The sequence below is a fragment of the Vipera berus genome (genome assembly GCF_964194415.1).
Source record: "Vipera berus genome assembly, chromosome: 3".
In the NCBI taxonomy this organism is placed as follows: Eukaryota; Metazoa; Chordata; class Lepidosauria; order Squamata; family Viperidae; genus Vipera; species Vipera berus.
Window position 1 is genome coordinate 58,679,195 of NC_138204.1, and position 15,389 is coordinate 58,694,583.

Below are 15,389 nucleotides of genomic sequence, written 5' to 3' on the forward strand. Positions count from 1 at the left end.
GTGAATTTAATTCACAAGCTGGTATTTTGTCCCTGCTGAGTGCAAATACATTCAGGCTACAGATTTTTTTCCCCTTCCATTTTAACTCTGTAGGGCAAAAGATGCTTCAGGGCACTTGTAAATTAGCATGTAGGGGAAGGGAGGGACAAAAATTATCCCATAATTAAACATTTACCTAACATTATTATCTTAATAAACTGGATAGTGGACAATTGTTATGTCTTTGTTGGGCATAAATAAGTTTAAAGGAGTTGAAGTAAAAATCATTTGTGTCATCATTAAAGTAATTCCCCTGCATATTTGCTATATATATAAATATTCAAATCCTTTCCTCTTTTCCAGACTCTTACTGCTATCTGCTAAACAATCGATTCTTTGTATTTCAATGTGGCTTTTGCTTTAGTTGGAAGTCTAACTAATATAAAACCAAGTACCTGGATTGTGATCTATCCCATTGGAACCAAAAATTCAATCCAAAAAAGATTGAACAACTTCACAGGACCTTTATATATTTCTTTACATTTTCTCCAACGTATGGGGTTTATAGTAGAAATTATCACGTTAAGTCTCCTTGACATGAAGTATCATCTGTAAAATACTGTTTCCCCTAATATTCGCTGAAATTTACTTCAATTTAGTTTTGTGAGGGTGTTAATATCCCAAAGGAATAGAAGCCCCACCCCAGCCCCCCAGCATTTCCATAGCATTAGTTAACTGCCACTTCCATTTCACTGTTCTTTCCCCACTGTGATATAATGGAAGATTGCTAGACCAGTGATAACATAGGAGAATGGAAGGGAGGCACCTCTGTTGGTGGTAATGAAGACATCTACCATTGGCAAAGAAATACAGCCACTGAAAGTAAGATAGGATAGAGTGCTGGCCTAAGTATAACAGCAACTTTTTCTCCACCATTTGATGACACAGAATATTTTTCTTGACTTAAGCAATGGAGAAAGAAGCAAGAGGTGAGTTGCAGGAAGTCTTGCGACATTCCTAAAGCTTCTTGGAAGGTGGAGAAAAGCCTGGGGGTTTGAAGAGAAAGACTGATGGGTCAGGTATAAAGAAAAGGCAAAGACAGCAACAGAGACTAATGGTGGCTCCTCATTCTTAATGTTGAATTTACTATCTGCCTAATCAATCCAGAAAGAACGAACCATTCTTCCCCCCCCCCTAAATGTAGCCTTCATATTTCCACTGTAGTGTTTTAAAACAACCCTATCCTTGGAATAAGACCTTCAGTTTTTTTTTTTGTACAAGAATAGCTTTTACTATTAAAGTTACTGACAATCGAATCTACAGTTAATTTCGGCTATACTCTTCTAAGCAAGTAGGGAGTTTCAAGAAATGAAAAGAAGAATTCTGCTTCCAACTATTAATTCTCTTTAAGGGCAAAAGAAGATTGTATGTAAATTTACTTCAGAAATATATTCAAATATCCCAAACCATAAAGCACTGATTTAAGAATTAATGTGCACAAATAAAAAATGAAACCAATGGTTGACCATATATTAAAATGCTTGCCTATAATCACACATAACCTGTAACCTAAAAAAAAAGTTTGCCACAATACACGCTACACGTTAGCTTTTTATTCCCCATTATGTAAATTTAAGATACACAAAATTTAAAACAAAAACAAAACAAAAAAACCCCAACCATACATTTCATCAGGGAAAAAAAATCAAGTACCAAAAAGGGCTTTTCCAGATTTGAAAAAGATCAAAAAAACAAAATTGCTACATGAACACTGTATTAAGTCACCGTACATCTTGTCAAGACTTTCCATAGTGAGTGCCAATGTTTACCCTCCAAATCCATAACATAGCACTAAATATGTCCCTATTTCTTTAAACAAATCAGCATCTACCTGTTCCAAGACAGATTAAATGACCTGTCTCTATTCCTGAGATTATGCAAGTTGGTGTCTTGTAGAATTGATGTGGTTTCTTTTATTTTAATCCAAGTGCTACATTATATAATTGAAATACAATATGACTGGACAAATTGCATATAAATGGGTTCAGTGTAGATGGATTTGATAGACGTAGCTGGAAATTGGAGTACTGTATTCCAGCGTAAGAATTTCATGCTTTGGCCATGATCTCAATGAGTCCTACAGATGTGCAAGAAGTTGTGAGTAGTCTATATGACCTTTATGAAAAACAAAATCATACAAAAGTAATTTGAGGCAGTGTAAGAGGGAATGGAGAAACAAACAGCTCCCGTTTGCTCATACGAGGCCTTGTATACGTTTAAAATGGGTCTCAAATTCATAAACTATTCATATGATTAAATGAACAGTTCAGGGTTCTGCTTAGGGCAGACATGTCAAACACAAGGCCCGGGGGCCGGATCCGGCCCACAAAGTGGTTTCATGTGGCCCACGAAGCCATCCTGGAAACAGTGAAGGAACGGCCCCCACTGCCTTGGCCATGGCCCAGAGACCCTCCTGCCCAGGCCCCCATAGGCACCCTTAATGCAAATGATGTAGAGCTGGCCAGGCCCACCCAGTAGGCCATATGCACTCTAGCCACGCCCACACTGGCCATACCCACCTGGTCCCTTGAGTGCAACCGCAATGCTGATGCGGCCCTCAATGAAATTGAGTTTGACACCCCTGGCTTAGGGCTAAGAGTGCAAAATAGAAGTTATACCCTAGATACTACTGCTTCTTGAAATTTCCAATTAAATATATGCATTAGTTCTTATTAACCTGACCCACTGAAATTTAGCAACTGCATAAAAGATGAACTTATGAAAAAAAATACTGAAAAATTTTCAATCGTAACTGTGCATATTAGACAACACTATTTCATCCACCCCATTACCATTTAACAATCCAAAAACAAAGAAATTGCTAGATCATCAACATCAGCATTTTGTTTAAAATCATACTCTTAACAACCTAAATATTTTTGTTTTCAAAAGCAGAGATCTTTGCTTTGCTTTGGATGTACATATTCATTCATTGATTAGACTTCTGGAATTTTGTTTCCCGTTCGTTTCAGCTTTGCTGTTTAATTGGTGATGCTTGCAGGGCAGCTAAGCCTAACAATCAGCCAGGAGAATTAAGAATGCTGCCACTTGAGGTCAGCTAAGTCTCACTAATGTAAAAAAAAAATTGCACTCAAGGACATTAAATCAAGAATGCCTGCTGAAGCTGAATGCAGATGGTAAAACATATTCCCTATATATTTCAATTAGGCTTTAAAGACTGGAAAACAATAGAGCCATATTCATAACTTGGATCACGGTGGTTCCTGAGGTGTATATGAAATAGATAATGTTTAAAGGAAGTGTACATTTCAGAATTTACTGAAAACAACAAATTCTGGTGAGTTCGAATGGGTAAACAAGGTGAAATTTATTCATAATAGTGGGAGTTGGTAGACTTTTATACTGGAAATCCATTTTATGTTTAGTTATATTTTAAACAGCAAAAATTATTACTGAAGGCCCAGAAAAGTTCCACTGATGTTGACATACGACTATTGTCGCCTAACCAGTACTTGAAAAATGAACAAGTGCCAGATCAGACTGTATAGCCTGCCTGGCTCCCAGAGATCTCCATGCTATTTTTGAAAACTAGCAAATTCAAAATCACACTTAGCAGTAGAAGTTTTGCTGGTGAGTAAAAGGAAAGTGTGGTCTCCAGACTTTATTTCAGAGGATGGGAAAGGGTCATTCATTATCTATGCAGAAGCCTAGGGATTACACAGCTGCAGTTCTTTTCACCAAGAACTACAGTCAATCCAGGTTTTTTTTCTGAAGAGACTACTGCAGCTCTTGGCTTAAATGGCAGTAGAATAGTGCAAATCAGAAGTGCTGTTGGGACATATTAAGCATTTCTACTTTGGCCCCTCCAGCTGATGATTAGAACTCAAGATTTTTCAATTTCTGTTCAGCAATTTCATATTCTGCATTAATACGTATGCTTTCTGTAGTGCATTCTGCTATATGTAAACATTTGTAACAGTCTGGGGCTCAAGATGTCATGAAAGCAAGGTAAAGACAGAAGAGGTCCATGTCCCAATCCCCTGGCACGCACTTCATGCTGAATTTGCTTGTTTCCCCCATTGTGTAATTGTTCTAGCTCAAGTATACAGAGAAGATTCAAGAAAATCATTATGTGGAGTGACAAAATGACAGCATTTTTAGGAGGACAAATTCAGCACAAATTCTCATAGTCTAGTGGATCCAGTTCTCATTATTTGCTATTATTACTTGATATTACACAGAATCTAGATGGATCTGATGACAGCAGAAAACCAAGCAGAGCTGTTTATATTCTGATAAATTCTACCACTTTTATAACTTGAGCAGTCTGACGAAATTCAGTTACCCAAATATTTGCTTGATGGTAAAACAACAATGAATTATAAGGATACCTATACAATCTGTGCAATGGAATTAATGATTTAGGGTGCAAGTCAGATATATTACAAGTAAAATTATTGTAGCCAGTTTTAACAATATATAGACTGCACTCATAGGGTTTTTTTTTGGTTTAGCAAGCCACTGAGAAGCAATCCATTGCACTTTTCAAGAATTTTTTTTATAAAAACAAAATCAAACAATGTTTTCAAAACAGCAAAAATTATTAAGCATTTAAAAAAAAAACATGCCGCTTCATTCTAGTATACATTCCAAAGCTTAGTATCTTTTAAAAAGAACATCTGAAATAGTTATAAGAAAAGAAAAATGTTAAAAACTAATGGGGAAAAGTGGTGCAGTTACATCAGGTCAGTTATAAAAATGACATGAGAAAGTTGTAGCTTTCATAATTTTCTCTTCAAGTTTTGGCAAGTGTGCGATTGCAAATGCAATTATCCCCATAAGTGCTCAGTCCAGCAATGAGAGAAGTTTTGTTGGATAAAGTTTGCTTTTTTTAAATTTGAAGATCTGTAGTGCTGTTGAAACTGAAACTTTTGTTATTGTTGTTAATATATAAAGCAACATTTCTCTGAGGATATTCTTTTAAGAACGAACCTGAAACTTCCCCCAAAGTTCCTTTGGTCTCCTCACCAAATACCATGCTACATCAAGATGAGCCCTCATTTGTAAGTTATTCTAATTTGCAGCAAAGTTGCTAAAATTAACAAGGAAAAGCTTCTTTAGGTGAGCCTTCCTCCTATTTTCCTGGAGTTTAAGACTGAAAGACGTTACCAATACCTCAGGAAAGAAAAATCCATGTAGAAATTCCATTGATGGTGCCAAGCAAAAATGTTTCCTCAATTTTGCTTCAATGGATTTTTAAACAAAGTTTGAGAGAGTTTTCTTGTTCTTTTTGGGAAAGCAAGAGGCAGTCTCCTTATGAACACAGCTGATCTTCAGGTAGCACTATGGTACCTCTCCCGAAGCTGTTGCTGCTAAGTTTCCAATTCACATTCATCATATCACTTCTTGTGCAAAACAAGCAGTCTAAGGAGAAAGAATGCCCTCTGGGTTCTAATAAAAATTGTAGAAAAGAAATTCGAGATAACCATCACTTCACCTATACTTCATTTTCCTAAAGTTTATCTACAAAGGGAGGGCATCTGTGCGTAGACAGGATAAGCAAGACGGACATTTAGAGAGTCGTTGTGTTGGACGAGAGAGGTATGCTGGTAATGCAGGACTAATTCTTTAAGGGTGCTATATAGGTTATATGGCTCTGCAAACCCATAACCTCTTGGAGTGCTGTAGATCACACAGTGTTTAACTTCGCCTTCAGTTCTGTTAAGGAAAAGAAACAATATTTAATGTGATACGTCAGCTAGAAGAGTACAATAAAAAGATTCAGAAATTAATGGACCACATAGCTTAAGAGTATTTTTTCCCCAGCTCTGTAATCCTAGCTATTTTTACAAAGATTTTCAGACGATTAAGACATCTATACTTTTAATAAATGTGAAGCTGCATCTAAGAGATTACATGTATACTATTTCTACCAAAATAGTTTTTTTTAAAGTAATAGAATTTAGAGACCGAAGAATGAAATATTTTGTCAAAAGCGTTTGAATGAGAATGAACAGGTTTTTTAAATTGTATCACTTATTTCATTAAAAGATTTGTATTCTGCTGCTTGCTCTAGTGATTTTCTAACTGTATAAAACACTAAGTTTCCCCCAAAGAGAAACATTAGGGCAATCGTAGCTGGGGAAGTCCATTATAAAAAGCCAAGTTAAAACATGCTAGTATGTATCACAGAGTGAGGCTATCTCACAAGAAAAACACACAGTCAAGAAAAGCCTTCTCTACGTTGTTGATTGGCCTTCCGTAAGCCATATCAGAGACACAAGCACCTCTCCTAAAGATTGGATCATTTTGCCTAGCAAAATAATGTACCAGTTACTGTGCCTACCTCCCATCCCATCTCAGTTTAAATATTTTACTTGTACAGAATTCACAGAACAAGTCTACCTTTTAGGTTTTAAAAAAGTTTTTAAGAACTAAAAGGAAAAACATCCTTAAAACTAAAAGCAGATACACGGAACCACTCCCAACTCTAAAGCAAGCTCCTATAATACAGTTATGTTTTGTAAGTGTGCCGAGAGCTTCTGGGTAATTCATAAAGCCAATACTTACACCACAGAACAAGCGTAGCAGCCTTTCTTGCTACTTTCTCGAATTAAAAATGCTCCATCAGGTTTCCCGCAAAGCAAATCTTCTGCTTGGATACGATTGATGTCTCCCACAAACCAAGTCTTTTCATCATAATGTGGCAGATTTTCATCTTCCTCATTCATAAAATATGTACTAGGAAAACAACAAATCCTTTCTCCTTAGTGCAGGGTTACTTTTTATAATAGGATCACTTATTCTTGAATAAAACAACGTATACAAACAACGTTTACAAACATCAGCAAAACCTGGCCTTAAAAAGAGTATGCAACACTACTATCAACTTCTGTTAGAAGCATAGCACCAACTGTAGAGTAGGTATCGGCTGTCTCATGTATAAATGTCCATGCATATAATTAAAATAATGAAAGAAGAAGGTAGTGAAGCATTGGTTACATTTTTGTGTTATATTCTACCTATGATAAAATGCATTACAATAATAAAGATTATTTTTATGAAAGTATATAAAACAGAAAATATTAGTGTTATTTGGTTGTTCTTATGGATTTTAGACATGACAATTTGACAAAGAAAAATATGCGTATTTATGTGGTGACAACATTATTCTAGCACAGATATGTATGCAGATATACTAGGATTTTAAATACAATTTGATAGCAATTTAACATTAAACAATTGCACTTACTCATCAACAGTTTCATTTTTGATTCCCAGCCAGTCATTAATTCGTTTCTGCCTTACTCCTTTATGATTAAGCCAGCTGCCAAAGAGAGACAGTGCTAGTTATTAACTTTGTATAATAATTTGGATCATTCCATCAAATGCCTCTCCAAGATCACAAGAATACTAGACCTATTATTTTATCAATAGAAATGGATTTATCACAGAACTATGCCCAACAATAATGGTTTATGAGAGAAAAAGACAGTTGTGCTTCTTTTGTGTGTGTGTGTATATTATGTGGCATCCTCTTTCTTGGCAAAAACAGCTGATCATGGCATAGAAAATATTTGCGGTATATAAGAACATATCCTTCCTTCTTCTTTCCTCAATAATGAGAGAGAACGGCTGATTTATTCAATGAAGCTCCCAATCATCATAACACTAATGCACGAAGTCACCATACTGCAGAATGGCATAATTGAACTAATTAGTCTGTGAACATTGCATTGCCTTTCATTTCAAATTATCTGGGAATATGGAACAAGATTAGTATTGAAGAAGCACTGAAAAGGCTAGCTAAATTTGTAATTTTTTGTGTGTCAAGAGACTCACTTACCTTATACTATGTTATTAGTAGAGGCAAGCAGAGGTGGGGAGGTTTACCTGGTTGGCCATGGTTTTTTGCTTGTAATTAGAATCCCAGTTTGAATCAGAAACCATGTATATTAATTAAAAACTATTCAAACATTTTTAAAATGCTTTTGTAATATCTTGTTTAGTTTTGTTACCGTTCTCTTTGAATTAAAGTAGAGACTGGGTGTTGCAGTAAGTAGTGAATAATGGTTAGTTGCTTAGCTTGTGCTTACTTACACAAGGTACTGATCTCTGATTTTGCGCAACTGGATAAGATCAGGTTTGATACTGTTCATTTTCTTGTCTGTTTCTCGGTTGTCCAGGGCTTGCTTCTTCAAATCTTGTTCCAGTCGCATCTTACTATCGTGAATCTCACCCAGGCGTAATTTCAATTTTTCATAATTTATCATAATCCTATAAAACAAATTCTAGTGTTTATAAAAGTCACAAATACACTTCTCAAACTAAAATATTAAGTTGCACATATTTTATTCATAGTTATATAGACCCCCAAAGCAAGCACTCCACAGAGTAATTCTCGTTCGACTTGAAAACATCCTATTTCCTGTTCCTCCCTTTCTTTAAAGAAAAAACCCCCCTCAAAGTTTTATTAATAATATATATATATATTCGTGTCAACCTCAATCAGCTAAATTACCTTCTTTATATCAGGAAAAAGGCTTATGGTATCTAGCGTGTACCTGTATCCCTACAAACTGCTTTGATGTGTCTTAGCTGATAGAAGTGATGAGACTGAAGACAGAACCCTGATCTCAAAGAGAAACACCGAGGTGTCCTCTTGCCTTTTCCCAACCTCCAATGCTGGGTCGTTGACAAGATGAAATATCTCAACCCAGGGAAGCCCTAGCCCAAATATGAAAGAGGGCTGAGAATATGTTAACTGCTAAGCCAGATGTAGAGAGCATAAGAGAATGGCTTTGAAGGACAGCAGAAGGATCCATGACCAAGCTAACGATCAGATAAGCACAGAGACTTTTTCCAAGAAACAAATTTAAGAAAACGCCTCAAACAGGGCTCTCTCTAATTCACACGAAAGTAGAATGAGGGAGGAGCGGGGCACATTCAGACTCGCAAGATTCTTTTTACTGTAGCTGTTCTAATGGCCTTAGATTCATATGGCATTGGTTTCTTAAGTCTGGTCTAACTTCGGCAATTCACACTTGCCAGCTTTCAAACATTCCTACTGCCAAGGAGAGGCTTGTTTTCTCCTCAGTCTGACCACGATTGTGTTATTAAATTTTTCTGCTTGGTTGTATTTCTGTCTGTCCTGAAGAGTTTTTGCTGTTTTCAAACAGCATAATTAAGTTTTTTAAAATTTCAATTATCATTTTTATAATGAAGAATTATTTAAATTATTTCAAAGTACCTAAACTGTTTGTCCCTTAATTCGGAAAATGGAAATTCAAAATATTTTTTTTAAATAAATTTTTTAAAGAAAACGCCTCAAACAGGGCTCTCTCTAATTCACACGAAAGTAGAATGAGGGAGGAGCGGGGCACATTCAGACTCGCAAGATTCTTTTTACTGTAGCTGTTCTAATGGCCTTAGATTCATATGGCATTGGTTTCTTAAGTCTGGTCTAACTTCGGCAATTCACACTTGCCAGCTTTCAAACATTCCTACTGCCAAGGAGAGGCTTGTTTTCTCCTCAGTCTGACCACGATTGTGTTATTAAATTTTTCTGCTTGGTTGTATTTCTGTCTGTCCTGAAGAGTTTTTGCTGTTTTCAAACAGCATAATTAAGTTTTTTAAAATTTCAATTATCATTTTTATAATGAAGAATTATTTAAATTATTTCAAAGTACCTAAACTGTTTGTCCCTTAATTCGGAAAATGGAAATTCAAAATATTTTTTTTAAAAAAAGACTCTTGTGTTAAAACCATTAAGCTTTCTGAACTCAACAGAACATTCCTGTAATTCATAGCTAGAAACTGCATACTTATGTAAGGATTCCAAATTAGTTATTTAGGTACTCTTTAATATTTAATGCAGCTAGTTCGAAGCTGAGTGAGAACAATTAAACAATATGGGGCTGACAATGTAATTACCACATTGAACTAAATATTATTAGTAGGTATGGTATTTGGTAGACTTACCGTTCAATTTCTTTCTCATTCCCTTCTCTTCGAAATCGTTCGATGTATTCTTTGCTATACCGTTCTTGGGTGTGGCACTGCTCTTCAAATATTTTAATTGTTTCATTAAAAGCTTCTATTGCTGTCCTCTTCATCTGAATTTCCTGCATAAAGCAGCCCATTTAAAAGATGATAATTTACAACCAGAAGCATAAAGCTATTAGAATGACTTTTCATTACCATTATATGAAAATATTGCACACTATTAATTTAGGAGGCAAAATTTACAAAATTCAAGCTTTTGAGACTTTAAATTTGCTTAAAATTTATTCAAATGGAGATTTGTTGCCTTTCCTGAAGCTTTACATGATATGTAAATAAAGAAATTAAAGTGGCCTCAACCATGAAGAACTAAGTGAACCTAGCTACCAAAATGTGAACCCTCCAGCTCTAGATCTTAATACAGAAACACAAGAGAGTTTAAGGAGGGAAGCAACTTGAAAAGCAAAAGTAATGTAAGCACGGGTCCATTTGCATGTAATCTTGATAAGATATGAGAAGGAGCTTTCACAAATGATGTGATAATTTTTCTGATATGTTTGTTTTTCTCCTGAATGTGCCAATCTAGGAGTTTATTTTAGAAATAAAGAACAGGAAATAGTTTGTAGCATTCCAGATGTGGTTGTATCTCAAAATGTCTAGCACACATCAAAATGCTTCTTGTTCCAGAAGTTTTATTGCCAAAAATAGGAACTACCCTGTAATTCTTGCATTCTGCAAGAATAGTTCCCACCTGGAACTACTGATATAATCTCAGTTTAGAAGGAATATAAGGATGTAAATGAATGTAAAATTCTGTAAAGAAACAACCATACATAACTACTAATATAGCAGCTTGGTTCAAGTTACAAATTCTAATTACATATTGGCCTCTGATATATAGTAAAATGGCATGTGGAGGGTAGAAAAGAGCAAAACGATTAAAAAAAAACCCAAACACAACACAACCTTCCCATAGTTGTTTTAATGGTCAAATTGTCAAATGTGTGTTTCAGAATATAGTGAGGAAAAGTATATATTGAAAATCAAGCACCCCTTTGGTTTGCATGGGCATTTACTGTCTAATTCTATTTTTTCCATAGGTCACCACAAGAATGTAAATCAACTTGCAATATACCTGTGATGTTCTGGTATATTCTTCATATAATCTGTCATATTCTTTACTTTTCTCTTGATACTGAGTGTGGTATTCCTGAAGCTTTTTGCCCACAGCATCAATATTATCTTCTTTTACCAACTGATCCTGCATACATCAGAGCAGAAAATAGATACAATTTTCTACAAAAGAAATTCAGAGGCTGCTTTCGGTATATAACTATCTTGGGGGAAACACATCAATCTTCTTAATCCTATAGAACAAAGTCTTCTCAGTTATCAACATTTTTCCACCCAGATTTTAAATGCTGACTGTTCCAATTACTAAGGAAATATATATGTCTAAAGATGATATACTTTTTGAACTTTTGGGGAGATCAACTTTTTTTAGGATAAATGCCCAACACTAACTTCTTAATGAATTGCTTAATGTCATTACAAAGCATGGTAGGTGTTCGTCAATGAAACTGTTTGGGGCTTTAGTTTCTTTTTTAAAAAAGATATCAAATGCAGATTTTATTGTAAGTAGACAAAATTATAATCTGTTCATCTTAGCTTTGCACCAAGATTCATTTAGATACACTTTTTAAAAAAACTTGATGTGAAATTATAGTAAACAGATCAACCATTATAGTTTAAAAATGATGCAAAATAATTGATATACATGGTGCAAAGATCAATTCTTGTTAACAAGTCTAAGAATCATCTGCATTTATTTATGTCAAAATAGTAAACTTTTATTTTTACATTAGATACTTAATGAAATGAGTCCTCTAAAATAAAAGCTCTTGAAACAATCATATTTTAGCTGTGGTAAATTAAAGTACTCAAACAGCAGTAGAAAAGATTGTTCACAGCCTATTTTTCCAGAAACATTCCATGAAATCCATCTGTATGCTCTTTCAAATCTTACCTGCTGATATTTAGATACAGGATACATCAGCTTCACATCAAGTTTAGGATTATACTGGGCAAGAGATTCATGATGATAGTGGTTAATCAATTCCACAACAGAATTAAATGTCAGTGGATCAGAAAAGCCATATTTCCCATCCAGATGATAAATTTTTATTAATTTATTGTTGCCACCCTTCCTAGAAGGTAGATAAAAATTATCATCAGGTACATAGCACAATTGCATTGGTGATGCATACAAATCATAACATAATGTATGCTAAAACAGAAAGGCAAATAGAACAATTTCTGAATAATTATTTTGCACCATGATTTTTTTACGTTCATCTGTAACACTTCATTCATTTGGCTTCTTTGCCTAATTATATGATCAGATGTTCTACAGCAGAGGTCCCCAACCTTTTGGGCGCCAGGGACTGGTTCTGTGGAAAGAGGTTTTTCCGTAGACCGGAGGGGGCCTGGTTTCATGTACTGCCTGCATCCCACGGATGGTTTTTTTTTTAGCATGATGTGGCCCAGTACTGGTCCATGGACCAGGGGCTGGGGACCCCTACTCTATAGAACTACAGGGAAAATAATTTAGCTGGCCTCAAATATACTGCAGCCATTTTGTATCTGTGTTGCTATAGGCAAATAAAACAATTCTTCTGGATTCAATCTATTAAAACTATTGGTAGAGTGAACTTGGAAAATACAGTGCTTTCCATTTCCAGATATTTTACTATAATGTACTTTTCTTGAAGAATTAGTACCTCAAAAACCACTGAGATAAATATGAGAATGTAATTATCAATAGCTTTTAATCATGTGGTTCTTGTACACATATATGTAACAAAACTAAAGATATTAATGGCCTGTCAAGAAAATGTTTTAAGCAGAGAACAGAAGCAAGCCTTTAGCTTTTGTATTATTTTTTACAGGTAACCCCATTTACTAAAAAAACCCCCAGCTGCTATTAATTCCAAGAAAGCAAAATAAAATACTGTATTCGAGGTATTTTTTAATAATGAAAGATATAGCCACAAATAGGAATCCCTGTAATAAGGTAGATCTAATTTCTGAGGATGAAATAAGGAGAAAACTTCATTTCTCACCCCAGATTAGGAGTTAAATACAAGAGAGAAGGATACAATGCAAAGCAACACTCCTTGCCCATCTATCATCAAAATAACCTTTGAATTGAGTTTGATTTGGTTTGAGAAACAATTTGAAGTAGTGATTAAGGCGTCAGCTAGAAACTGGGAGACTGTGAATCCTAGTTCCACCTTATGCACAAAGCCAGCTAGGTGACCTTGGGCCAGTCACTGTCTCTCAGACCTCAGAAGGAGGCAATGGCAAACCACTTCTGAAAAACCTTGCCAAGAAAACTGCAGGGATTTGTTCAGGCCAACTCTAAGAATTGGTTATGAGTGAACAGAAGAATTTTATTTATTTATTTTTTAAAAAACAAGCTCATTTGCTTGTCCTGGCTATAGCGGTAGTATATATGAAAGATACAGATAGTCCTCGACTTACAACTGCAATTGAGCCCAAAATTTATGTTGTTAAACAGGACAGTTGTTAAGTGAGTTTTGCCTCCACTTTAAAACCTTTCTTGCCAGAGTTGTTGAGCTGATCACTGGAACTGTTAAGTTTGTGACTCAGCTGTTAAATGCATCTGGCTTCCCCACTGACTTTACTGTCAGAAGGTCAATTGCCAAGTAAATGTCTGAATTTTGATCACCTGACCACGGGGATGCTGCAACAATCATAAGTGGGAAAACAGTCCTAAGTCACTTTTTTCGGTGCCACTGTAACTTTGAACAGTCACTAAATGAATGGTTGTAAGTCGAGGACTGCCTGTAGGTGAGAGATCTCGAGACTGGAAGTATATAAAAGACTGAGAAATTTCACCTCTTCCTTTCCCCTGCGCATTTAACTTTTTGTGAAGTGAGTCTGAGCTAGTGATTCCAAGGAAAGACAAGTATTATTATTACTATTAAAGAAAATCATCATATATTATTGCTTATTTTGAGATCTTTAGTTTGCCCTCACATAACTTTCTGGGACAAAAGGAAAGGTGTGGACAACAAACAACTATAGGGAAACTGTTAAGGACAATTATACTGTAACAACCAAGGCAATGAAGAGGATCTCTGCAGTGTCCAAAAGCAGCACAAATCCTGACAGCCCTCTTTTTAATTCAGACTTCTCACATCCTTTGAAACCACTCTGAAACCATCACCTCCAGAACCCGGTTTTATAGAGAAAGAAAAAAGTCCTAGGCTGCCAATTTCCGTACAGTTTGCAAATGCTCTGGCACAGATGATGCTACTCTTTCGTATTATGCGGCACTTTTATAGCCCAGCACATACAGTACATTAAAAAAAAACATTCTAGGACAATAAAGAATATTTACCATCCACATTCCCTGGTTGCAACTAACAAGCACTAAACAGAACTTTAACCTATATGATAATATCCCAGTTATTTACCGGAGCGTGAGTGTATAGTCTCCCTGTTTCTTTGTTGATGCATCGCGCACCAAGAATGTTCCATCTGGCATGTCTCGGAGTTTGTCATTTACCTCTTCTCTGGAAGTATAAGAAGTAAATAAAATACATTTACTTTTACTGGGATTCCATCATAATAGCAGTGTTAATTACAAAAATATATAAGGTACTCTTTTTTGTTTCCTTGTAGAACTAATATACACATTTCCTACTTAAAACTTTCAGAACACTGTTGCCTAAAGTAGTTTGCAGTCGATTTTTAGAATTTACTCATATTATCTGAAGCTTTAATTAAACTCTTTTAAAAAAAATGAGCTAATGTTTGAACTAGTTACTTCTGATTAGTTGTAGTTACATACTAATAAGTGCAGTAACTAAAGATTGCTTCCCATCAGATTATTTCCTGTTGATACTTTTAAATCACCTGAATCCAAAAGCCATTTTACATTATTTAAATGTATACAGTGTATCAACTTTTTGTTCTGTAACTAATTGTAACATATACTTGGTTGTAGGAGATGATTAAGATGCACAGGGCTTTACCTAAATAGTAGTCTACTTTTGTATTGCTTTTATGAACCAATATAAGAAAACTGCAAAATCAGTGATTTGAAGAATGACGCCGATGTGTGGTGGTTACTGAGCAAGAGAGATTTTCTTTTATGAAATGAAATACGCAAACTCGTTATTGATAAATCACAACTTTTCTAATTTGCACAATAATGGTGGTAATGTGGCTATAATAGGAACTGTAGCTCTGCCCGTAGAAATGAAGCACTGCTATTCCCCTCCCACTCTCTAAGAGTACATTGTACATGACCTACTGAATCACATACTCTGCGTTACCTAATCAAATACTTTTCCTCC

At 35.3% G+C, this 15,389-nt stretch overlaps 1 protein-coding gene across 1 annotated transcript in view; it reads right to left on the reverse strand.

Annotated features, from left to right (window-relative positions):
- Nucleotides 1–2,317: 2,317 nt before the first annotated feature.
- The window catches only part of LOC308664779 (phosphatidylinositol 3-kinase regulatory subunit gamma), a 44,935-nt gene continuing 31,863 nt past the window's right edge, over nucleotides 2,318–15,389 (reverse strand). Inside the window, exons 3-10 of the mRNA XM_081322278.1 lie at nucleotides 14,505–14,603; nucleotides 12,029–12,209; nucleotides 11,138–11,263; nucleotides 9,982–10,124; nucleotides 8,101–8,277; nucleotides 7,253–7,327; nucleotides 6,571–6,741; nucleotides 2,318–5,718 (exon numbers count right to left, since the gene is read on the reverse strand). Coding sequence (XP_081178404.1) covers nucleotides 5,520–5,718; nucleotides 6,571–6,741; nucleotides 7,253–7,327; nucleotides 8,101–8,277; nucleotides 9,982–10,124; nucleotides 11,138–11,263; nucleotides 12,029–12,209; nucleotides 14,505–14,603 — 1,171 coding nt within the window. The 3' untranslated portion in view covers nucleotides 2,318–5,519. The remainder of the gene's footprint in view (nucleotides 5,719–6,570; nucleotides 6,742–7,252; nucleotides 7,328–8,100; nucleotides 8,278–9,981; nucleotides 10,125–11,137; nucleotides 11,264–12,028; nucleotides 12,210–14,504; nucleotides 14,604–15,389) is intronic.